The sequence below is a fragment of the Delphinapterus leucas genome, chromosome 9 (assembly GCF_059928025.1).
Source record: "Delphinapterus leucas isolate spDelLeu-1000000601 "Yukka" chromosome 9, BTC_Dleu_Yukka2, whole genome shotgun sequence".
NCBI lineage: Eukaryota > Metazoa > Chordata > Mammalia > Artiodactyla > Monodontidae > Delphinapterus > Delphinapterus leucas.
In genome coordinates this window covers 6016545-6041427 of record NC_143137.1, presented here as the reverse complement: position 1 = coordinate 6041427, position 24883 = coordinate 6016545, and the positions used below count along the sequence as shown (strand labels likewise).

The following is a 24883-nucleotide window of genomic DNA, read 5'->3' as shown; positions in this document are numbered from 1 at the left end:
CGTGGCTCGGTGGGGGAGATCATCTCTAAGGGAAGGAGCCACCTTTCCCAGCCAACCGGTGACACAGGGGTGCTCAGCGCTCATGGCACGGGGTGCACCTGTACCAGGGAACTGAACCCCACAGACTGTCACCGTTATGTAGTTCAGAGATGGTTGGAAGCGAGGTGAGGTGGAATGGTGGAGCCTGGGGAAAGAAAGGTACCAGTTTCTCTACGAAGACAGTTCCGTTAAGGGCGCCTTAGAGCAGGAGCCCACCAGGAGGACTTCCCTTGGCGGGGGGTGGGGGTGGGCGGGGAGGGCATGGCCAGTGTCACTGGGGCGGGAGGCTGCCCTGGCAGGACGTGTGGTCTCACTTGGGCCTCCTCACAGGCACCTGTCTCTCCAGCCGCAGGACACACTCGCACTGCTTGTTAGGAACCGTTCACCCACAGGGCGGTGACCGGCGGGAAGGAGATCCACGTGACTGTCTCCTGGGGGGCCTGGGGGAGCAGAGCTGGGAACAGCTTCACTGCACTGCTTGGGAAGTGTCTGTCACTGCAGATGTCCTCAGGTTCCTATCTGCTCACACATCCGAGTTAGTCGGTGGAGGAAACCTCTCCTCCTCTCCCCATCCCCTTGCCCTCCCTGCCTGCCTGTGCCAGGGTAGCGGGGGAGGGGCCCGGCTCCCAGGAGCCCCACGCTGACGCCGTCAGGAATATTGGGTTTAATGAGCTGCAAAATGAGGCGGCTGCAGCTGACATGTACGGATGGTGCCCACCCCCGCCTTCGCCGCCCCCCCCCCAGCACTGTCTCCTAACGCCCCATCACATCCTCCAGATACTCAGCTCTGCTTTCCCCAGGAAGCAACCCTCTGCTTTCCAGACCCATTCCCAGCAGTGCCAGGGATGCCAGAACCTCGCTTCCCCATCTTTTTCTCCCAGGCTCCGCAGGTGGCTAGGACGGAGGTCTGGGGGCTCCACACGGCGCTCTGCCCCCGACTCCCCGCAAGGTGCCCCGGAGAGAGCGGTCCTCGAGGCTGGGGTGGCGTGTCCCTGCACGTGCGTGCCGGCAGGGGCCCTCTGCCCTCATGCCGGCGCGTGTCCCTGTGCCCACAGAGGCCGAGGAGTCGTTCGAGTTTGTGGTGGTGTCCCTCACCGGGCAGACGTGGCACTTCGAGGCCTCGACGGCAGAGGAGCGGGAACTGTGGGTACAGAGCGTGCAGGCCCAGATCCTCGCCAGCCTGCAGGGCTGCCGCAGCGCCAAGGACAAGGTTGGCCCAGAGGCCCGGGTGGGGTGGGGTCCCAGGTTGGCCTCGCGACTGACCAGCCACCCCTGCCTCTCCCCCCGAGGCAGACTCGACTGGGGAACCAGAATGCAGCTCTGGCTGTGCAGGCCGTGCGCACCGTTCGTGGCAACAGCTTCTGTATTGACTGCGATGCCCCCAGTGAGTGCCGGGCCGGCGGGGCCGGGCTTGTGGGTGGCTTAGAGAAAGCGCGACCAGCTTCGTGGAGGAAGCGCTGCAGGAGGCCTCTCGTAGGCCGAGAACAGCGGCAGGGAGGGAGGACTTTCCTGGTGGTCTCGCTCTGGTTGCCCGTGGGCTTCATCTTGCTCTCTCTCCGCACCTAGATCCAGACTGGGCCAGCCTGAACCTGGGCGCCCTGATGTGCATCGAGTGCTCGGGGACCCACCGGCATCTGGGGGCTCACCTGTCCCGGGTCCGCTCCCTCGACCTCGATGACTGGCCACCTGAGCTGCTGGCCGTCATGACCGCGATGGGCAATGCCCTGGCCAACAGTGTCTGGGAGGGGGCCCTGGATGGCTACGCGAAGCCGGGGCCCGACGCCTGCAGGTGAGGGCGGGGGCCCTGGCGCTGGCCGGCGAGGGCGGGGACGTGGGCGCTCCTGCCAGGTGGGGAGAACTGGGGGTGGGGCCGGGCAGCTGTGACAGGGCTGGAAGGGTTAATTAAAGCCCGGCCGTTGCTCTGCTTGGCAGTGGGCCCCTGGGGGTGCCCCTCCCCCTCCTGTCACTCAGCGCCTCACAACAACGGGCCCTTTCTCAGCGTTATCAGCAGGTCAGGGGGCCAGCGGGAGGCGCGCATGCGCAGGGCCCTATCGCTCTGTGGCGCGAAGGAGGCCACGGCCTGAGCTCTGAGATGGGGAGAATGGGTGGTAGATAGGGTCGTGCGTGGGCCCCCAGCGCGGGCCCCCGCCTCCTTTGTTCCTGCAGGGCCAGATAAGCTGCCACCCGAGCCCTGCCGGGAATCTTCCTGCCCTCTCGGCCCCCAGGGGCCTCCCCCGGAGTTCTCTTCCACTTCTTCCACACCCTCTGTGCCGCCCGCTGCCCCCTGACGCCCCCGGGTCCCTCAGGCTCGCCTCTGCGGCCCCCTCACCCCCGGCCCGGCCCCTCCTGTGCTCGCAGAGAGGAGAAGGAGCGTTGGATCCGGGCCAAGTACGAGCAGAAGCTCTTCCTGGCCCCGCTGCCCAGCTCGGACGTGCCGCTGGGGCAGCAGCTGCTCCGAGCGGTGGTGGAAGACGACCTGCGGCTGCTGGTGATGCTCCTGGCCCACGGGTCCAAGGAAGAGGTGAACGAGACCTACGGGGACGGGGACGGGCGGACGGCCCTGCATCTCTCCAGCGCCATGGCCAACGTCGTCTTCACGCAGCTGCTCATCTGGGTGAGTCGGGGCTCCCGCCCCGCAGGTGCCCCTGACCTCCCTGACGTCCTCCTCACCCCAGCCCTCTGAGAGCCGCCGCTCCCTTCTCTCCCCGGGAACCCACACCTTTCCCGCCGTGTCGCGCCAACCGTGCCAACCGCGCTTTCTCCTGCAGTACGGGGTGGACGTGAGGAGCCGGGACGCCCGGGGTCTGACCCCGCTGGCCTATGCTCGCCGGGCCGGCAGCCAGGAGTGCGCAGACATCCTGATCCAGCATGGCTGCCCCACGGAGGGCTGCAGCTTAGCCCCGACCCCCAGCAGAGAGCCTGCCAACGGCAGCAGCACCTCCGCTGAGCTGCACCGAAGCCCTAGTCTCCTGTAAGGCCCAGGAAGAGGGCAGAGGGGCCACAAGGACTCCAGGGCATGGGGACCCACCTCCCTACGGGCGCTGGGAGAAACAAAGACACAGAGACTGAGAAGCAGGGACACGCGGAGAGGAAGGAGGAGAGGGAGACGGGAAGAGCCAAAGGGAAGAACTAAACGGGAGACACAGAAGGGTCCGAGGAGACGCCGGGCTTGGAGCTGCAGCGGAGGGGTCGGAGGGGTCTGGCCCCTGCCCTCCGGCGCCACTGAGAAGGGACAGGACCCTTTGGCGGTGCTGTGAGGAGAGGGGGGCAGGACCTCGCCCTCCTCCAGGTTCCTGCCTTCTCGTGCCGGCCCCCTGGGAGCCTCCTCCTAAAACGGAGCCTGGGTGGGGCAGACGCTGGGGGGGTGACCTGCGAGTCCCATGTAAATGTGTACATTGGAATATTTATGTTTGTGTACATATTTGGTGTGTGTGAGATGTGCCAATAAACCAGACTGTGTGTGTGGCCTTCATCTCCCCTCTCATCTCCCTGCCGTTCCGAAAATGCCCCTCTCATCTCTCTCTTCTCCTTTGTCCCTGTCCTCTCATCTTTGCTGTACTTTACTTTAGGGTACCCCATCCACCCCCACCCCCCCCACCCCCGTCCAGGAGGCAGGCTGGAGGCTAGGTGACCCCCAGCCTCCTACGTGCGTTTCTCTCAGCCCTCTCTTGCCAGGGGCGTAGTTGAGTTTCTCAGCAGCACCGGGAAGAGGGTCGAGCCTGCCAGGAGGAGGGTCGAGCTCCGTGCTCCCCCCTCGAAGCTTCCTGCTGCTGCCCCCCCTGCCCTGCCGCCCCCACCCTCAGAATGGCTTTCTGTGGGTCTCCTCATTTTCATCAGTATTCTGTCCAGTGACCTCACAGCACAGCTGTGCTGCCCACGGTTCACCCGCAGAGAGGGCAGGAGCACAGCACACCCCCCCCCCACCCCCTCCGCTTCCTAGGTGTCTGGGAACCAGCCCCACAGCTAGGGGTTCAGGGAGCCACGCGGGTCCCTGCCCAGGGGGGAGAGTTCTGAGGACGGGATGGGTTGAGTGGCAGCGCTTCTCTGGGGAACTCATCCCTAGGCTTTGCGTTTGAGGAGAGGGGAGGGGGTGGGTCACCGACAGCAGAACAGCCCCCTTGGCTTCCACCAACCCCTTGCCAAACTGGAGGCAGAATCCAGAGCTTCTGCTTTTCCCTCGGACTATCCCTTAGTTATTCTAGAAATAAAGCCTGGGAGAAACCCCTCTGTACCTGTTCTTGAAGGGTGAGAACTGCTAAGTTAGGGTCCCTACTCCCTAGGGAGCCCGTTGCTCTCCCCCGTTCCTGGAGCTGCTCTGCTGGTGGCCCTTGTACATCGGGTGTGGCGGGCTGGCGCTCTGCACGGCCCTTGCCTGTGTGTAGGGAAATCAGCCAAGTAAAGCTATTCAGAGAGGAAACCAGATTTTACTGTCTTGGTCCTTTTGCCAGGCTGACAAGAGCCTTAAGCAAGGATAAGGGCAGCATAGAGACAAGGCCATGGGTGTGTGTGAGACTGGGCTCCTGGGCTCAGAAAATACTAGCAATAATCACCTCCAGGTTCTCCAAGGAAAAGAAACCCCTTGGGTGGCTGAATGCTGCCTGGTATAGTTTAGGAGGCTTCAGAGGTAAATGCAGGACAAACGGGCAGAGGGAGGCCTTGGTCTTGCTAGTTCTCCCCGCCCCCCCTTCCCCTCACTGGGGGCAGAGCCAGGGGGCCTCGGCTCCAGCCCAGCTAGACGTGCGGACCCACCCGGATTCCTGGCAGCAAGACAACCGCTCCTGGGATCCTCGACCTCTGCCTGGCTTCTCTCCGAAAAAGAATCTCACCCTGTAGGTTCCCCATGTGGGTGAGTCAAAGGTAGCAGACAGCCTTGATGTAGATCAGGAATGGGGCTGGTCTGGACTACATGTTTTCAGCCTGATTCTCCAGCCTTGCTGGAATTTAGCCAAAAGATAGAGAGGACCCCGGCTGTGTGTGTCCCAGCCAGGGCGCCGTGCCACCGTTGCTCGTGACCAGTCACAGCTCCAGGCTGCGTTCCGTCTGGTTGCCAGAACCAGCTAGGAGGAAAGAGCTGCTGGGGAAGGGCTGTCTCGGTCTCACTGGAAGAGGCAGGCAACAGACGTGAGCAACTAGACAGCGGCTGGCTTGCAAACCAGGAATCGGGAACAGCAGCAAGGTGCCCTCTGACGCAGGTGAGGAAGCTGGCCGGGGGCTGGACTGAGCTGGACTTCCCTGCCCTCTCTGACCTGGCCTCCACTCACAGCCAATTTTCTTTTCTGTTCTACTCCACCTCTCCTCCCGACTCAACGCAGGTCCTGTTTCTTCCCAGGAAGCCCGTTAACCACGATACCGACCTCAGCTGGTTTCTGTGGTAACTCCGTCCCCCCCATGCCTGTGCGGCCTGGCTCCACAACTGGTACAGGATGGTAGCCCGTCTGTGAAGGTGGGGGAATGGCAAACAGCTTCAGCTTGTCTCGTTTCCCTCTAGGTCTACTCTGTTTCTTGCAAGTGCCCCTGAAGCCTCATGTCTGTATGTTTACTTCGTCCACCATTAACGCTGTTCCTTAATCTGCTCACAGAATTCCAACCCCCAAGCCTCCTCCACAGCACACACCCTTCCAGAGCCGTCAGACACATTCCTGCCTCGTCCAGGTCGCAGTGGGCCCTCTCAACCAAACTCATTTTATAGCAGAAGAGGACTTGGGATCCCAAGCTTCGTAAACAGTGCAGTGGACGGTGGGGCCGGGGGTGGGGGGAGACCACAATTAATGCTGCACTAGAAATGGGTCTTTTTACTCCAGGCCCTGATGTCTGGAATATCAAAGAGCAGCAGAGATGGACTAAGCTGCCATGTCCTCTACACAGGAGAGGATCTATTAATGGGCTCCCAGGTGATGGGGGTGAGCCCCCGGCCGGCCCCAGTCCCTCACACGACTGATAACCTCCACCTACTTAGACACGGCCAGACACGCCCCATCTAAGCTAGGGTCAAGTACTTCATTTCCCCTCAGAACACAAAAGGGAGTGAACCCTCTACCTGAAGTCTGCAAACTCTTGCAAAGAGCAGAAAACAGAGGTGCCGAAGCTTGCCTGTTTAATGGTAAAGAGAAAAGCAGTGCCGCGTTAGGAGCGTGAGAGCTGGAGGCGGGGACGGTGGGCAGCACCTGCAGCGGGCAAGGACGTTAGTGGAGGTAGATTACAGGAAGGACAGGTGAGTGCTGAAGGGTTTCTAACGGGCTAGTGACAGTTCCACTTCACTTCTTTGCGCGTCCTGTACTATAGACAGGCGAGTACCCACCCTGGGGCAGTGAGACGGAACCAAACTGGCTGAGGATGGAGGAAACACACAAGCTCCCCAGTCCCTCTCAGGGGTGCAGACAGACAGAGGCAGAGAGCTCCATATATACAAACTTCACACAAAATAAATAAGGAGCTGTCATCAGCTTGGCTAGGTCTCACCCTGGCTTCCTCCCATCCCCGTGAGAAGCGATTCCAGGGCATTAGCCAGGAACCTGCCGAGCCCTAGGGGTCCACCTCAGTCCCAGCAGCTCCTCGACAGGAAGAACCTAAGCCCCTTTAGCCCTGAAGCCCCAGTCCTGGGGGTGTCTGGAGTGGCTCAGGGCCAAGTGCCAGGAGAGCCCCTCTAGAGCTACGTGAATTGCCGACTGAGCGCCGTCCGAGGGCAGAATCACAGCGGGAGCCCCTCTGGTCCCCAGGACCCTGGCCCAGTCTCAGAGCAGACTCAGGACGTCCCCGGGAGCCCCTCAGGGCCGGGCGCCCTGCTCCATCTGCTGGTGCTGGCTCCGCGCCGCGAACCTGCTGACGTGCACGGGTATGGGCACGACAATCTTGGGGTTTCTTACAGGCTCCCCAGAACGGCTGCCCCCGTTGCCAGCTTTGATGCGCTTCCACTTGGCCCGCCGATTCTGAAACCAGATCTTGACCTGCACCTCACTGAGCTTGAGGGCGTGGGCGATCTGGGAGCGCTCGGTCAAGCTCAGGTATTTCTTGCAATGAAACTCCTTCTCCAGCTCCAAAAGCTGCTCGCTGGTAAAGGCTGTGCGGCGCCGCCGGCTTTTGCCCCCAGGAGCCGTGACTCCCGCCGCCGCCGCCGGCGCCCCCTCCTCAGCTCCAGTCCCCAGGCTTCCCATTAGCTTCGCTTTGGGTCCCAGGAGGGCCCCGGGGCCCCCTGCAGAACTGTCCAGGAAACCGTCGTCCTCGCTGTCACCGCCCGAGCCCCCTTCGTCCTGCTCGCTGCCTGCTGGGTCTCCTGCCGGCGCCTCCGGCTTCTCCTCATCCGAGCTGTACACCTTCCCCTCGGCTGGGGGGAGTGAGAGCCAGCGGGTGGGGGAGAGGCGAGGAGAAGGCGGACAGGTTGGAGGCGGCACGTGGAACCGTGGCCAGGCGTGGACCGCACGACAGCGGGAGGAGACACACACGTGGAGGGGATGAGACGGGGCGGGAGGGGAGACATCCGGGGTGGGGGGTGGGAAGAGGTTCGGGAAGACAAAGAGATGGGAAGAAAGGTATTAACCAGCACAGACTTCACTCCGCAAAGTGGGGGCGGCAACGGGCATGGATCAGAAAAGCACCGTCCCCAGGACTGTGGCACCGCCACCCCCCACCCCTGCGACCTCGCTTCCCCTACCCGCTGCCTTCCGGCCCTCTCCAGACCCACACCGAGGGCTTGCCACTCACTGACGCCCCCTCCAGACCCCGACGGCGCAGCCGCAGGCCAGAGGGAAGCAGTGCAAAACCTGGCTTGGGGTCCTTTCAGTGGCTAGAGGCAGGAGTGAGCAACGTTGGGGAATTCACTTTTGCAGGAGAGAGGGGAGACCACAGCTGCAGCCTTTGCTATTCTCCTAGGACTCCTCGCTGACCTAGTGGGAAGAGATACGTGCTCACCTCTATTCCGCGCCTCCCTCCCTTCCCTCTTCCCTAAATCTGGAATCTACTTTTTTTTTTTTTTTTAACCTTTTGGCCGCAGCGCCGCATGCCATGTGGGATCTTAGTTCCCCGACCAGGAATCGAACCTGCGCCCCCTGCATTGAAAGTGCAGGGTCTTAACCACTGGACCGCCAGCGAAGTCCTGGAATCTCAGAATCTCATTTCCAGATGGAAACTTCAGGGTCATCTGAGTCCCTCCCCCTGCCGCAATCGGGGTCCAAAAAGTGTTGCCCAAGCACCTGCGTGTCAGGAGGTTTCTGTACGCACCTCCCCAATTCTCCTTTACCAGACCATCCAGCCCAGAGCAGGGAGCCCGCCCCGCCGCACGCCACCTTATCAGTGGCCGGATTTTTCCTCCAATTACTTAGCCCTCCAGGACCCTTTCAGTCCTTCTCCTTAACTTTAAAAAGCCATCATCTCTTTTCCACCCTCCCTCTTTCCCAGCCAAGGTTGCTGAGAAGCACGAACAGCTGCTTTCTGCCCAAGTTCAGAATCCTGAGGACCCTGAGCTTGGTGTCAGTGAGGGAACTGGAGGGAGTATGGAAGAAGGAGGGAGAAATAGAAGTTCAGCAAGGGGAGGTACAGAGAGGAAAATGGAGAAAGAAATCTTGACTCAGGAAACTACTGATTATTTGTAATCACAGGCATATAAACATTTTAATCCATACATAATTCTAAAATTTAATTCAGCCACTGGTTTCAATCTTATCTATTGACACTTTTGTCAGGACTGCAAATAATGCATTACGAATGTCTTCAGTGTTTGAGTTTTACAAACTCCCTTGTTTTCTGCCCAAAGGACCAATAAACAGTGGAGCAACAAAAAGTCAAAAGAAAACCAACCAGTAGAAAAGAGAACAAAACAGGTAATCCGTAAACTGAACAGTCAGCTCCTTACCAGTGGACTTCACTGTGTAAGGGGGGAGGACTTTGTAGACGTGGCGGTGCGTCTATCCGCACCACCACGTGTCACGTGTACACTCCTAAGAATACCCTGAGGTTGAGGCTATAACCCAGAGCTAAGTGACTTGGGGCAACAGTGAAATGCGTTGTAAGAGAACGGGGCTGTGCACGTGTGCGCGTGGCTGGACGGCATCCTAATGCTCAGAGCTTGGCTGGAGCTCCTCTCTAAACCCTGCCATCTGCCTGCCCCCCTGCAAAAACTGCTCAGGGCCTCCAGGACCAGCCCAGTCACCTTCAGTTCCCTTCCCGGATCCCAGAGCTGTCCTTTCCCGTCACGGATGCAATCCACACCTGTTCCCTTCCTCAGGAGCCACGTTTGCGTTGTTTCCCTTAGAGGCCAGTGTTCAGGCCCTGCCCAGATCACCCACCTCCGTCTCAGTCAGTGATCTCATCTCACGCCCCAGGGGTGTCTTTATGCCTGAGCCCCTGCCTCTTCTTGGAGGGCTTCATGCTTTATCTGACCTTTGCAAAACCCATGTGGCACACCCTGGTTTAGCCTCACCCAGACTTCCCACGCTGTCCCTGCTCGCTGCTGCCACCGGCAGGTGGGCTTCGTTCGCCAACAGCCCACCCAAGCTCCACCGGCACCCAGCTCTGTGAGCTGTCAAGAGATACATCCACTGCCGCTGTCCATAGGTGACGTACCCCTCATGATGCTCACCTCCCACCACCCCGGGCTTTCTTCCTTATCTAGCCAAAATCTGTTTAATTTCTGCAAGATTCAGATCCTTGGGTTCCCCTTTCATGTCATTAAGGGCTCTTTCCCACACCATTTTCCTCTTCCCCAGGACTCAAGCGTAACGTGTCCCAAACTGAACTCCTGAGACTTCTCCTGAGCCAGTCCTTCCCCATCTGAACCCCCGTCTTTCCCATCTCGGTTAATGGTAACTCCGTCTTCCGTGTTGTTCAAACCAGACCTTCACTCTCTCTCACTGCCCATGCCCGACCCGACTTCTCACCACCTCCTCTATGTCCAACTAGCCCGAGTCACCCTCGTCTCTTACCCGGTTCATCAACATTTTCTCCTGCTTCTGCCCCTCCCCCCACCCCTGCCCCAATTATTCTTCTGTTTGAAATACTATATTCTTCACCTAGATTTTTGCACTGACTCATTCCCTATGTCCTTCAGGTCTTTATCAATGAGACCTTCTCTGATCATCCTTTTTAAAATTAAAACTCCCAATACTCCCGATCTCCCTTCTCTGCTTTACTTGTTGCTATAGTATGTGTCACTAACTTTATTAACTTATTTTATTGGTTGTCTCTTCCTATTAGAACATAAGCTCCATGAAGGTAACCATTTTTTATTTTATTTATATTTATGGCTGTATCCCCAGCATCTAGAAAGTTACCCGCACAGAGTAGGCACTGCATAAATATTTGTTGACTGAATGAAAGAAACTATTGCCAAGCACTTTCTCCCTCTCCATTTCTGTCCCTCCTTTCTCAAGCCTCTCCTAAAATATTCCCTACAGCCCTGCTCCCTCACCCCAGCTCCGGGCATGAGACATTCTCTCCATGAATATTATTCTACCCACTTTTCAGTGTGGCCTCTGATCTCACATTCGCTGTAGAGGAACCCACATGTGGTAGGAATCTATAGGATCTTATGCTAAAGGAAATCAAGAACAACCCCCAACATCATTACTAAATCCTCTAACTTTTAATTTCTGATTTTTAAAACATGGTTTGCAGTAAAGAGTAACAGAAAGAACAACAAAAGCTTGTTACAACTCAGCCCAGTATTACAATATTTTAAACCGCTGCTAAAGAGGCAGAAACTGGATTTCAGGGCTTGAAGGATGAAATCATTTAGCACAGCTCCAAGCACCCAGGGGGCGTCCAATAAATCTAAACTGATGATGACTGAGATGAGGTCCCAGGTTCCTGACCTGGCAGGGCCCTCCTGAGATCAAACCATCCATCCCTCTGTCCTCGGACAGATTCCATAAAATCAAGCCCACATGAGTGCGCCACCCCCAGTGCCGCTTTTAAAGCCATATAAATAAGAAGCACAGGTCCACAACCTCTCTCAGTTACTTGATCCCGGTGGGATCCTGAGTGGCAGGGGCAAGGGTGCCCCCCTGAGCCTTTAGAATCATGACATTGAGGGCTCTGATAAGCAACTCTTCTAAGGAGGTGGGGGTGGGGAAATAGAAGAAAGCAACCGACAGGGGAAAACACAGCTCCGCTCTCAGAGGAGAGGGTCTGGGGCAGTGAGTGAGGCCGAGGGGCAGGGAGAAGGAAAGGCACAGCAGGAGGAGGACTGGGGCACGAGGCGGGCAGACATAGCGGCAGAAGACGTAGACGATGAGTCAGAGAACCTGAAAGGGCTGAAAAGTTTAGGGAGAAAACAGAAAAACACCGGGGCACGGGGAGGAAGAGAGTAAAAAGCTTTCGGAAAAAACCCAACACGCCCTACATTTTTCCACCCTGAACAGTGATGCGTCTGGAGCCCTGCTGTTCGTTCTCTGCTCCACCGACAGATGGAGCACTTTAGAATGCAAGGCCCAAAGTGACGGAAGCTATTGTGAAGGCTCCGAAGAGCAGCACGGCAGGTCGACCCTTTACAATACAGCAATCCTGAAACAGCTTTACTGTCTTCTCATGAATGAGCTAAAAAATAAATACAAACTATTTTCTTTTATCCAATTCATAATGCATACTAATAGTAAATGTACTCAAAACAAAGATGGCGCCTAGAAAAATGGTTTTGGCTAAAACTTGACAGAAGCGCATCTTGTTGATAAAATTTCTATTTGTAACCTTTGATTTAGAATAATTGGACCTGGTAGATATAATGTCCATAAAAGTACATTTCTAACTGCAGACGCTATAGTTGATTGACGTGAACAAAAAAACTTGATCAACAAAACAAGACGTAGAACATTTTCAATGGGAAATAATGATCCTGATGAGAAAAATTCTAGCAAAAGGAAAAATGTTTAATTGGAAACAATTTTACTGTGCTAGGTAGGTAGGTAGGTAGGCCAAACAGACAGGTTCTGTCCTTTGGGTATGAAAATGACATTATTGGTAATATAAGAGTACATTGTTTTATATATAAAATAGATAATCAATAAGGATCTACTGTATAGCACAGGGAACTTTACTCAGTACTCTGTAATAACCTGTATGAGAAAAGAATCTGAAAAAGAATAGATGTATGTATATGTATAACTGAATGACTTTGCTGTACACCTGAAACTAACACAACATTGTAAATCAACTCTACCCCAATATAAAAGAAAAGAAAAGAAAAGAGTACATTGTTTTCAGCTTGTTCCCTGTGGGTAAGTCTACAGTCTGTGAAGACTTCGGTGTCTATCTAGGGGAAATGACACTGGAGCAGACTGGTTATTAGGAGACATGCAGAGTTCTCCTGGTAGATGCTATTATCCCAAGAAGCAGAAATCGCAGGGTTCGAACCATGATAACTTGCGGAGTCCACTCCAGGGGCGTCATTCCACCCCAGAGAGAAGCACTCAGACTCCAGGGGCGCCCTTGCAAGGGGGCTTCCTTCCGAGAGGAAGAGAAGCCCTAACTTGGTAACGAGTCAGGTCAGACCGGGAAAGAAATCAAGGGCAAAAGAATCCGTGGTAGGTATTCTCCAGTAGAAAGAACAAGTAGCACCAGACTCGTACCATCTAGGGAGGGAGTCTGTGGCTGAGGTCAGCAAGGATGCCGGGCCTGGGTAGTGGAGCGGAAACCACCCCCAGGACTGGAGAACCACTTTAGACAGAGCCCCTGTGCCATTCGGCCCTCACGCACTGGTCCAGCTGACATAAAACACAGTCTTTATTACACACTGAGGAGAAGCCTCTCCCCCATTACACTCAGTTCTGACTTCTCTTCCCTCCATTTAAAGAGCCACTACCCTCACACGCCCCAAACCACTCTCCGGACGACTACCCAGCTTCCTGAATACAGAACCAATTTGGGTGGGGTAAAAAAGTGGGAAAAAACCCAGGTCACCCCTCAAAAAAGAGGCATGTCTGCCACCACCCTCATTGCATCAACACGCCCAGTACGTAATTATTTCTTTGTTTCTTTTGGAGATGGTACTTTCTCCCATCCTTGATGGCAACTAGCTCACTTTCAATGTGTTTTTCATTCATCCTCATTAATTTCATGCCCACATTATGCTACTACTCCTTCCTATAATTTTAGGTACAAGAAGGAAAATTCACTTTCTCTCTCTCCCATTTCCCCATGACTCTTCAGCATTCTTCACTCCAAATGGACATGAGAACTTCCTCTACATCACTCCCACCTTCATGACAAGTTCATGGCGACTTCCCCACCGCCCCAAGCTCAGAGCTCCTTTCATGGCATATTAACATCATCATTGCCAAGAGCACCCTTGTGTGACCTTTAACTTTCCCAAGCACTTTCACACTTATTCTTTCATCTTTGAGCAACTCACTGAAGTACAGCTGACCTATTAGTAGTAGTAATGGGAGGTTAGTAACCTTATTTTCAGGTGAAAAAACTGAGTTTCAAAAAGGTGAAATGGGGCTTCCCTGGTGGCACAGTGGTTAAGAATCCGCCTGCCAATGCAGGAGAGACGGGTTCGAGCCCTGATCCGGGAAGATCCCACATGCCGCGGAGCAACTAAGCCCATGCACCACAACTACTGAGCCTGCGCTCTAGAGCCCGCGTGCCACAACTACTGAGCCCACATGCCACAGCTACTGAAGCCCGCGTGCCTAGAGCCCGTGCTCTGCAACAAGAGATGCCACCACAATGAGAAGCCCGTGCACTGCAATGAAGAGTAGCCCCCACCCGCCGCAACTAGAGAAAGCCCGCGCATAGCAATGAAGACCCAATGCAGTTAAAAATAAATAAATAAATAAATAAATAAAATAAATAATAATAAAACAAGAATCTGCCTGCCAATGCAGGGGACACAGGTTCGAGCCGCGGTCTGGGAACATCCCACGTCGTGGAGCAACTAAGCCTGTGCAGCACAACTACTGAAGCCTGCGCGCCTAGAGCCCGCGTGCCACAACTACTGAAGCCTGAGCACCTAGAGCCCATGCTCCACAACAAGAGAAGCCACTGCAATGAGGAGCCCATGCACCGCAACAAAGAGTAGCCCCCACTCGCCGCAACTAGAGAAAGCCCGCGTGCAGCAACGAAGACCCGATGCAGCCAAAAATTTTTAAAAATTAAAAGAACAAAGATGAAATGATTTCCCCCAGGCACACAGCTAGGCACAGAGCCAGGTCTAGAATCCCGGTCTCCTAAACCTCCAATCAGTGCTCTTCCCATCCTTTCCAGTACAATATCTTCTCTTCCCTCCACCTGCAGTAGAAGCCCTCCCCAGATGCCTCATCACACAAGCGGGCTTCCTCTCAAACCCAGTTTTAGTTTAGGCCGCATCCCTTCCACTTTCACCCAGAGCTAGAGCCTAATCATCAACGTCTCCCCTTCCCTTTCGCGGAGAAGATTCTTAAAATCGCCACAGAAGAGGCCTCACTCACCAAACTCCACCTTTGTCCTTTCACAGGCTATTTTTCCCATCATTCCCAAGACAAAATTCCCTCCAAATCTTTCTGCTGTTTTTTCCGTCATTATTCGTTTGTATGATGTAATCTTACCAGTCACCTTTTTTTTTTTTGCGGTACGCGGGCCTCCCACTGTTGCGGCCTCTCCCGTTGCGGAGCACAGGCTCCGGACGCGCAGGCTCCGCGGCATGTGGGATCTTCCTGGACCGGGGCACGAACCCGTGTCCCCTGCATCGGCAGGCGGACTCTCAACCACTGCGCCACCAGGGAAGCCCGTCACCATTTCTTGTATTTAGAAATGTATTTTCTCATTTAAAGAATAGTACTGCCCATTTATGGAAACTGTCTTAATACCAATCTTCTCTAGCTTCTGCTGTACAAGCGCCTCTCATCCCTCAAGGACAGCTCTGCCTTGTCCAGGAGTCAGCCTCACTGAGGAACAGACATCTTCCTCCCACCGGCATCTCTGCCCGCCCTCCCCATTACAGAACCCTCTCAGAGCCTCACTCCCAGTATCCAGCACTCCTGGCACTGCTTATCTAGCCAGGGAGAAGGCTTTCCTCCCTCATACTGAAAGGGAGTTAAAGGCACATTCTCTTCTTTTTTTCTGGTTGATAGACATCTGTTCAGGGTTTGTTTTTGTCTGCCCAGCACCACTTACCCGCCTGTTCACTGACGGCACCCCCTTCCTTTGGCCACTGCTCCCCATCAACTGCCCCGTAGAGGGGGGCTGTCAATTGCATTTCTCCACCTTCACGACCACAAGGACGGTGACCTGGAGCTGACCAATCCGCACATCCGGTCTCTCTGGGGACTTGACTCGAGCTAGTGAATCCGTTGTCCTAGGGTTTTACACGTGCTAGAATTCACGGGGGTCCCGATCTGGGATTATAAGAATTTAGCGTTGCTTATGCTTGTGTCCTCCCCTTCCTCTCATCAGGAGAAAATGAGGCAAAGACAAGAGACAGGAGCCAGACTGAGAGCAAGAAAAAAAGACCTAACGACACTGTTTGCATTTTTGGATCCATGTGAATCAATAAATGTCCAGTTTAGCTTAATTTAGAGCTGAGCTACTGTCACACGCAGCCCAAAGAGTTCTGACTGCGGACACTGCTCTAACCAGAAGTAACAGTACTCGCATGACTCCAGGGAAGGTAAGCCTCTCCACCTCACTCCCACACCAATCCCATCGAAAATAATTTTCCCAAAAAGAAACCCAGGTCATCCCTCAAGTTATTCATGATAATGCCACCTAAAAGTTCCCAAGTCTGAAATGTATCTGGACTTTCAAAAATCTCCATAATCCATCCAGTGTGAATTACTTTAATCCGATAGCTGTGTTCCCAATGCTAGGCTGAGATCAGATATATGAGGGAACAGGAATTCTGACGAAGAAAAAAGGAGAGGTGTTTTCCTGTTTGTTTGCTTGTTTGGGGTTTTATGTTTGTTTTAACAGAGAGAAGGGAAGCACAGGCCCCAGTGGGACACAGAAGGGCTTTGGGCAGCCACGTCCACAGAGTGTCTACACAGAGTGTCTCACCAAAATGTGAGACAGGAAAACTGAAAAGAGGGAGAAAGAGCTAAAGACAAAACTCCAAATCTACCCGTATTAGGTTCATGCAATGTTCTCTCCCGGCAAGCCCCATACAACCGGTTCTCGGAATACAGCGCTATTTCTAATTCGTCCTTTTCAGTACAGAGAGTGCCACCCATCACAACTCCTAGTAAAGGGGTCTTTCCCAACTTCGTTCCCAGGAAAGCTTAGTTCCCATCCATTTCCAGTACACGGACAACACAGAGTTTCTTGCACACCTATTACTTTAGGATGCTGGACAAATATCTTCTCATTTAATCCTTACCTCTGTGAGGTAAGAACTGTTGCCCTTATTTTACTGGTGAGAAAGTGGAGAGTGCAGAGGCTAGTATTTTGCTGTAGATCACAGAAAGGGCGGTGCCTAGATCTGCATCCAAAGCCTGTGTTCGTTCCTCTGGGCGACACCACATCTCTTTGTTATCACTGAATGAAAAAGAGACTGAAACCCACCGTCACCCTATCATAACTTCTGTACCAGATGGAGAAATAATACAGAAGACCAGGAACTGATTTCACGGCACAAGTCTTCTTTTTGGGCACTGCCCCTTCCTCACCACATCAACGTGGTCACAATCGATCCCCAGTCTCTTTGGCCTAGATAAGATCTACCCCCACCTTTATCAAATGTTTCTCTCATTCAGTATGATGGCTGTAAACGGCCAGAGCTCAGGTAACACCATCCGGATCCCAGATGATGAGGCCTTTTCCATCCTAAAGCCCAGCCCTGATTTCATCTCAAGATGTAGGCATCCCAGGCGCCTCCTCGTCAGTGACCCTGATAACTCAGCGCTGAGAAGTACAGACTCTCTTCTCCCAATCCCTTTGCTCAGGATGGCTTTTTCTTTTTTTAAGGGAACAATTCATTAATAAAAGTATCCTTACAGATAAAAGCAGAACTGTAGAGCTGGAGCGACCTTAGAGATCACCTAATTCAGACCCCTAACTTCACTGACGAGGAAGCTGGGACACACAGAGGCGTGATTTGGCCAAGACCAGTCAGTTCCACACTCCCAGTATCTGTGCATCATTTATGGGATAGTTATCACCTATTCCGGCACAAGGTGCTTCTTCCCTTGCCTCTTGGGATCGTTTCATCCTCCTCCCTCCTAGTACACGGCTGCATCACTTCTCTTCCCATTGCTTCCAATACAGAGTTCCAGCTTACCCAATACTTCTACTTTAATACCACTTCCTCCATAATTCACAGTCAAGAAATCCATCTCCCATTACCCCCAGTGCTTTCTCCTCATAACATAACCCTAGCCTCTGTTAGTCCCGGCAGCCCCCGCACTCCATGCCCCGCCCCCAGCCCTCCCCCCGCCCACCCCCACCCCCCCCTCCCGCATTTGCGTCTAATACAGACTTCTCATTTCATCACTGGAAGAGTATTCCTTTCCCTTCCATGATGGGAAGGGGATGAAGGCGCTGCCTCATGACTACCTGCCATACAGCGCTGTCTCTTCCTACTAACACTTAATTCAACTCGTGAAGGTCACTCTCCTATCACTCCAAATTCAAGCACCTCTTTTCCCTAGCACTCTCCCAGTCAGCACCTCAAAGCTTCTTCCACATTACTCTAAGCTGTAACTTTCTCCCAGCGTGATCGTATCGCCAGTGAAAACCCCAACCTCTTCTCTACCACTCCCGATCCAGGCCTCCTTTATCACCGTCACAGCCGTGGGCACCACCACGGGCATACAGCGCTCTGTCCTTTTCACTGTTTCAGATGAGGGGTTTCCTCTGTCCGGCCCCGGCCTGAGGCATTTCCCATCCCCTCTAGGTAAAAGTTCTCCCCCAGCGAACTCTTTCCTTCTCATCGTTCCCATTTAAGCTTCTCTCTTTTTGTACATCTACCCCACTGCTTCTCTCATTGCTGTTTCCTAATCCCCAATCCGTTTCACTGCAAAGATCCTCTTTCCCCGTTATTTCCAAGGCAAAATCCTTGCCTGTAGCTTCCCATTGTATCGCATTGAGAGTAACATTAACCGTCAACGCAAAGCACTTTGCTTAGATTATGTTCCTCGTTCTTTCCGATTAAAACATTTCCCCCTCATTATTCCAATTACTGCCCCTCCCCCGTTATTCCCAGTACAGACTATTCATGCCCATCACTCTAAGGATTATGCTCCTAACCATCTAGAATCTGTATCTCCATAGTTGCATTTGTCACAGCAGAGACCCCTCTGTCTTCCAACCCTCCCAAGTGCTACCTTCACTATGGCACAAGGCACCTCAGGATCGCATTCCGAACCTCCAGTAACGTTTTCCGCTGTCATTTCTGAGATCTCTCTCTCTCAACCAGGGTCTCTTTGGCAGCCTGACAAGGCCTGTGAACCCCTTCTTGGAATAATGCTTTTAGGTGCATCACATAAAACACACAGGATTACATTAGAAGCCAACTACATAAAATCTAGTTATCAAATATTTTAAATGCATTTGAGAATAATTTATGTTTCTTTCCTAAATCATTACACAACAAGATGTCACCAAAGATTGTAAATTTCTATGAAAATATCTGTGATTTCTATTGGTGACAAAAATCTCAGGTACCGGGGAAACTACCATGGTTTCTAGCCTACCTTCATAATTACAGGAAGTGCCAAATTTTAGTGAGAAGTTAATAGAAATAAAGATGTAATTTTTTTCCCACCCATAATTAACAGATCTCCTCACAGGAGGTCCATGGAGTCTGTGTTAACAGCCCGACTAAACACTGAGTCTAGAGAAATAACCTTTAATTCTATGAAAGTGAAAGGAACATTAAAAATCATCTGAACTAAAGCTTTTATGTTACAGGTGAGGAAACTGAAGCCTAGAGAAGTTATAAGACTTTGAATCTCCTGTAGTGTTTTAAACAATACTAAGGGGCTTCCCTGGTGGCGCAGTGGTTGAGAATCCGCCTGCCAATGCAGGGGACACGGGTTCAAGCCCTGGTCTGGGAAGATCCCACATGCCACGGAGCAACTAGGCCCGTGAGCCACAACTACTGAGCCTGCGCGTCTGGAGCCTGTGCTCCGCAACAAGAGAGGCCGCGATAGTGACAGGCCTCCGCACCGCGATGAAGAGTGGCCCCCGCTTGCCGCAACTAGAGAAAGCCCTCGCACAGAAACGAAGACCCAACACAGCCAAAAGTAAATAAATAAAATTAAAAAGTAACTGTACCATTTTAAAAAAAAGGAATCTTTAAAAAACAAAACAAAACAAAACAATACTAAGGCCATAACAGACACACGATAAACGTTCCCTGAATTGAACTAAGTGGTTTGCCAAAGTTGTACAGCTAATGACTGACAAAGTTGAGACCTGGACCCATGTGTCACGACTCCTAAGTAGGCGTTCCTTCCATCACATTAAGTTAATGCAACCTTCGCCTTTCTGTACGTGTCAATGGAGCAATCGCTCTCCCTGTTTGCTCCTCCTCAAAATCTCTAGGAAAACATGCTCTCCATCACTCCCAAGAAAAAGCTCCCTCCTGCTTCGAACAACAGAAGTCTCTGATTCCATGTCACATTATCCCTTCCTGCTTTTCTCTCATCAGTAAATGTATCTTGACAGTCATAATGAACACCTATTCAGAAATTGATGGTCATCTACAATGTTCGCTAGCTATAACCAGGTGCTTGACTTACAGCAATCAGCATTCAGATATGCTCCCAGGAAGTTTCCCTAGTCTCCTCGCATAATTTCCATTATTATTGCCAATCTCTCTTCAGAAATTAGCACATCTTTTTCGGTTTAGTTTTAAAAAATAATGTTCACTACACTGCCATCTCCCAGCTTTGTCCCATCATGTTCTCTTTTCTATACCATCTCAACCACAAATGTTCTTTTCTTCACCATGCTCAGTACTGGCATTATCTTTCATATCCATCTCTCACTGGATTTGTACCGTCAGTCCAACAATTACATATGGAGTGTCCACCATCCCTCAGCTCTTAACTATTTGTTTTCAGGCAATCCAACCCTTTTCTCCCTGAATGAATCACTGCTCTAGACACCTGCAATTTAAAGTTTTCTCCTGCATTTCTCCAAACGGCCAGCTCTTTTCATCATTCCCCAGCACACAGCATCCTCTTCACCTGTCCTCTCTGTGATGTGTATTCACACCACATCCTTAAGTTAGCTTTGATAACTGTCAGAGCTCACACACACCTTCACACACAAGATCATCTCTCCCTGTCCCATTCAAGGCAGAATTCTCTTTTTTTCCTGTCATTTGGGGCTTACTGCTCTCTTCTCTCCGTATTCCTAATACACCAAGGACTTCACTATCCACCCATTTCAAAGCTCCTTTTGCCTCATCACTTTCACGTGACTGTTCTTACAATCTCTCGATCTGATACGTCGAATATGGTCCACATGCGGCTGTGGACCACCTGAAACATGGCTAGTTTGAATTGAGATGTGCTGAATGTGTAAAATACACACTGGGTTTCAGACTTAGTATGAAAAGAGGATATAAAACATCTCATGAAAGTTTTTATATTGATTAATGCTGAAATAATATTTTGGACACGCTGGGTTAAATAAAATATGCTATGAAGTTAGTCTCACCTGTTTCATTTTACTATTTGAATGTGGCTAGTAAAATTATTTTAATTACATAAATGACTTGCTAGACAGCACTACTCTGGGCGCTTCTGTTGATTCATACTTTTAAATCTTCCCTACTAATTCAAAATTCTCTGTTATCACTCCTCCTAGGACACCTCTCCCAGCTACCCCCATTGCTCCCACACGCCAAACCTAGAATTATTTTCCATATACCATTCTCAATACCTTTTCTACCCCATTATTTCTGTACACAGTATTTCTTTTTGCCTGCTAATAGAGCTTCTACCCCTGCCATCTAATCATAATAAAGTTCTGTTTCCTTCTTCATCCGTTCTAGTACGGTGCTATCTGTCTCAACTCTCAGAAAAATTTTTAGAAATAGTCCTTCTAATTCCCAACAAAAAGAACTTTGCTCACCATTCTCCAAATTGGCCTATCTTCACTATAATTTCATTAAAAGGGCTAGTAATTGTAAAACGCTAGACAAATGTAAATTAATAATTTCAGACCCATGTCACCCATTCAAACTAGGACAGCAATTCTTCCCCTGTCATTTTAAAAATGTCGTTCCTTCTCCAAACTCTACTATGTTGAGGTTTCAACCCCTTTATTCAATCTGAGAACTCTCTTACTTCATGCTAAATACTCTAATACAATTCCCCAAATGGAGTGTTTGTTTTCCCACCACTTTCAGCATGCATGGTTCATCACTCCCCAAACTGATGTGATGTCTAACATTTCTGGAATTGCCATTTCTTTTCTCGACTATGTTAGGGAAAAATCAAGACTGGGAAGGTGGACGGGAGCGGCGAGGAAGGGTTGAGAGAGTCTGCACTGAGAGGGATAAGAAGCTGCGGTCACAGAGAAGACCTCCCACTCATTATCCCCTTTGAATGTTCCTTCTGACACCTCTCCTTACTGCTCAGCCCCGCAAGCCCTACTGTAAACCCTTTACGTGTATCTCTTCCCAATGAATGATTGCCTTCACTCCAGCACCTCTCAGAACTCTTCCTCTGTAAGGCCTCCTTCCCATCGTTCTTAGCAAAGAAATTCCTTGTCTTTACTCCAAGGACAAAGTACAATCTCTACTGCTTCCAATATTCCCTCCAGTGATGAAGATCTTTCCTTCAGCATTCTCTATATATAACTTCCAGTTTCTTCTCACTCCCAGTACTGAAACACCTTTTTTAAAAAATCACTCCTAGTGTTGACACTTTCCCTTCTTTCCTACTAGTATATTTATTTAGTTCCTTCCTAATCCTCTCAAGACAGAACTCTTTCACATACAAACACACTTCTGTTCCAGAAATACTGTTCCCTTTTCGTGTAGCCAACGCTAGAAATCCCTTGCACGTGCCTCTTCCAATAGGTGGCCCTCTCCTTTCTCATATGCTCTTTGGATAATCTGGGTATACAGCTCATTTGTTCATCCTTTCCTCTATTCTATTCCTCAATATTTCTCTTCTGTTCTTTTCCTCTGTTTATTCCTTTCTCTCTCTCTCTCTCTCTCTCTCTCTCTCTCTCTCTCTCTGTCTGGTTTTACTGCCAATATTCTATCTGCTTCAGAAAAGAGCCCCCATTATACAAATGGGTCAAAATAAGAACTGAGGGGAACCTGAAGGAGTAGGACACGGTGCTTGTTCTCCCATGGTCTGGGGATAATCCCCCCAGCTCCCCTCCACTGGGGTGTCTTCCTCTATCCTCCCGCTCAGCTCATCTCTTCCTCGGGTGTCTGCTTCTCCTACTGCCTCCAAAGCCATCCCTCTGACGCCTGCCTCGCTCTCCTTTCTGCCTTAGGACCACCCTATTCAAAACATCCCGCTGATCCTTTCCTCTTCCCATCCTTCTGCCGGCTGCCCCTCCTTCTCTCCACTCTGGCCCCTTTTATCTTGTGGGCATCTCCTCCCACCTTCCAGTTGCTGCTCTGTCATTTCCTTTGGGTCCTCCTCAGGAGATGTTGCTTAGACTTCAGTCACTGGCTCCTCCTGGTCCAACCAGGTACAAAAAAAACCCAACAGCTGAATCCCCAAAGCCAAAATGCCCAGGGCTAGAGGGGCAAAGAAGAGGAAGGAGGACTCTACAGCAGCCCTTGGGGTCTGGAAGAGGGCCCAGGAACCTACCCTCAGGAATTGCTCTCTCCTGGCAAAGGACAAAAAGGCTCTTGGCTTTCCTCCCTGTCTCCACTAGAGTCGGCCCCCAGGCCTCCTGGGTCACTTCCACCTGCTAACCTGGTTAAGCAGAGGCAGGTTCATCCTGATGCTAACAAGCCTTAAGCTTCAGGATCGCCACACTTGCACGCAGTCCGTTTTTTCTTAAATAGGGCCCACCCACCAAACTGCGTAAGCTTTGGATCTCAGCACACCTGAATCTGCCCCTGGATAGCGGAAAGCTTCTCCAGCTTCTGGAGGTTAAGGATCAATAGGGAAGCCTGTTTAGATTGATTTGCAACAGGGTTCAGTTCGAAAACACCTTGCCTCTATTGAGAGGGAGTCCTCCTATGGAGGATCCAGGATTCCTGAATATCTCTTAGCTGAATCTCACTGGTTCCAGAATCTTAGCTGGATTCTGGACTCCAGGCCTTTGGGCCACACCCAACTCAGCCCAGCCTGTAGCCTCTCTCTTGGCCTCCCAGTCAACCTTGGTCCAGCAGTGCTAGGCCCCCTGCTAGCTAATGTTCCCTTAGGACCCCTACTTGGTTCTTCAAGGCTTAGCTCTAAATCCGCCAATAAAGAAGTGACCTCTACAACTGTAAGAGAAAGACAGGTCATCCTCACCGTCAGCACCACTTTAAGACCCTCCCTCTGCCCCTGCGTTCACAGAGCCCATTTGGGGTCAGTACAATCGTCTCTTCAGAAGCCCTTAATGAACCGACAGCTGCCCCACTACCCTCACCCAGGGGTCTTGCTGGTGTCCCCAGGAATCCCACACTGGCAGCTTCTCTATTCCCAGCAGAGGAGAAAAATGAAGGGATTCTGAAAAGGAGACACAGGAGCTGAGGGTGGAGGTCTAGACTGCTGGGAGGAAAGGCACTGCTCTGGCGGGAGCAATGGCAAGTCTCCGGTGAGGCTGCAGGCACTCTGGAGACACGGCGGGGCGGCGGTGCTGGGGTCTAGAGGAGCCGCGTCGGCAGCGGAATTGGAGGTGGCTCCGCAGAACCCGCCATCTGGGGGTCTGGGATTCCAGGACTCCAGGCAGGTGCCGAGACTCCGAGCAGGCGGCTGCCTGGGACTTCCAGGTGAACGAGACTCCCGCCCGCCGCCCTGGTCGCCCGACACTTACCCGGCAGACTTGGGAAAGTCTCTGAGAAGTGCAGAGGCGGGGGCGGTGCGGGATCTGCCACTTTCTCCCGGGCGGGCAGCAGCTCTTCGGCTTCCAGCGCGCCCTCCGGGCGTCGGCCGCCCGGCTCGGGGTTGTTTCTCGTGGCAGTGGCGGCGGCGGCGGCGGCAGCAGCGAGCTCCGGGGGCCCGTAGAAGGCGTCGGGCGGCTCCGCGAAGCTGGGCAGCGCGGTGGTCAGCGCCACCATCGAGGGCACGGCCTGGCCCAGCCCCGCGCAGAAGGTGTTGGTCAGGCGGCCGGCAAAGGAGGCTAGCGGGGCGAGGGGCGGGAGGCCGGCGGGCAGCGGCGCGGGGGCCAGCGCCTGCGGCAGCACGAGGGGCCGGTAGGGCATGAACATGGGGTAGCCAGTGTAGAGCAAGTGGCCGGAGCGCGGCGGCTGCGGCCCGATCAGGGAGTCGATGGAGAAGGCAGCGCCCGGGCCCCCGCCGCCGCCGCCGCTGCCCCCGGGGGCGCCCCCGCCTCCGGCTCTCTGCATCGTGCCCGGAGCTGCGGCCGCCCCAGGGCGCTCCCCTCCGAGCGCCGCCGTGCGCCCCGCGGCTCGTGCGCCCCGCGGCTCGGGCGCCCCACGCGGACACGCAGGGCTCGCTCCCTGGCTCCCGGGCCGAGGTGCCGGCGGGGCGCGGGCTCGGCGCAGTGTGGCTCCGGCGCCGCGCTCCCTCTCTCTCTCATAAGGAGGGAGGGGGCGGGCGAGCGGGAGGGCTGGGGGTGTCGCCCTCCGGACTCATCCATCTTCCTCAAATTACGCTTCACTTCCTCCCTCCGCCCGCAGCCGCCGCGCCCGGCTCCCGCTCCCTCCGCAGAAGCCGTTCCCAGCGGCCCGGCCGGCCGGCCCGGGACCCCCGCCCGCCCCCCGCAGCCCAACCAACTATTATTAATGGAGATTGATGAGGCCGGACACCCGCTTTGTGAAAGTTTGCGGCCGACGAGAAGGCAGCGGCAG

General features: G+C 53.1%; 2 protein-coding genes across 9 annotated transcripts in view; one reads left to right on the top strand and one right to left on the bottom strand.

Moving 5' to 3' along the window:
* The window catches only part of AGAP3 (ArfGAP with GTPase domain, ankyrin repeat and PH domain 3), a 56665-nt gene extending 53154 nt beyond the window's left edge, over window positions 1-3511 (top strand). For 7 of the 8 annotated variants that reach the window (XM_022577558.3, XM_022577549.3, XM_089917189.1 and 4 more), the window contains 5 exons: window positions 1095-1249; window positions 1333-1423; window positions 1606-1828; window positions 2398-2653; window positions 2808-3511. In XM_022577558.3, coding sequence (XP_022433266.1) covers window positions 1095-1249; window positions 1333-1423; window positions 1606-1828; window positions 2398-2653; window positions 2808-3014 — 932 coding nt within the window. In that variant the 3' untranslated portion in view covers window positions 3015-3511. The other variant, XM_089917191.1, reaches the window with a different exon arrangement.
* A 2598-nt stretch (window positions 3512-6109) lies between these two features.
* On the bottom strand, window positions 6110-24435 carry GBX1 (gastrulation brain homeobox 1). The gene is made up of 2 exons (XM_022577633.3): window positions 23887-24435; window positions 6110-7360 (listed from the first exon to the last, which is right to left on the bottom strand). The coding sequence occupies exons 1-2, from the start codon at window positions 24416-24418 to the stop codon at window positions 6804-6806; spliced, it is 1089 nt and encodes a 362-aa protein (XP_022433341.2). The 5' UTR covers window positions 24419-24435; the 3' UTR covers window positions 6110-6803.
* Window positions 24436-24883: the final 448 nt, after the last annotated feature.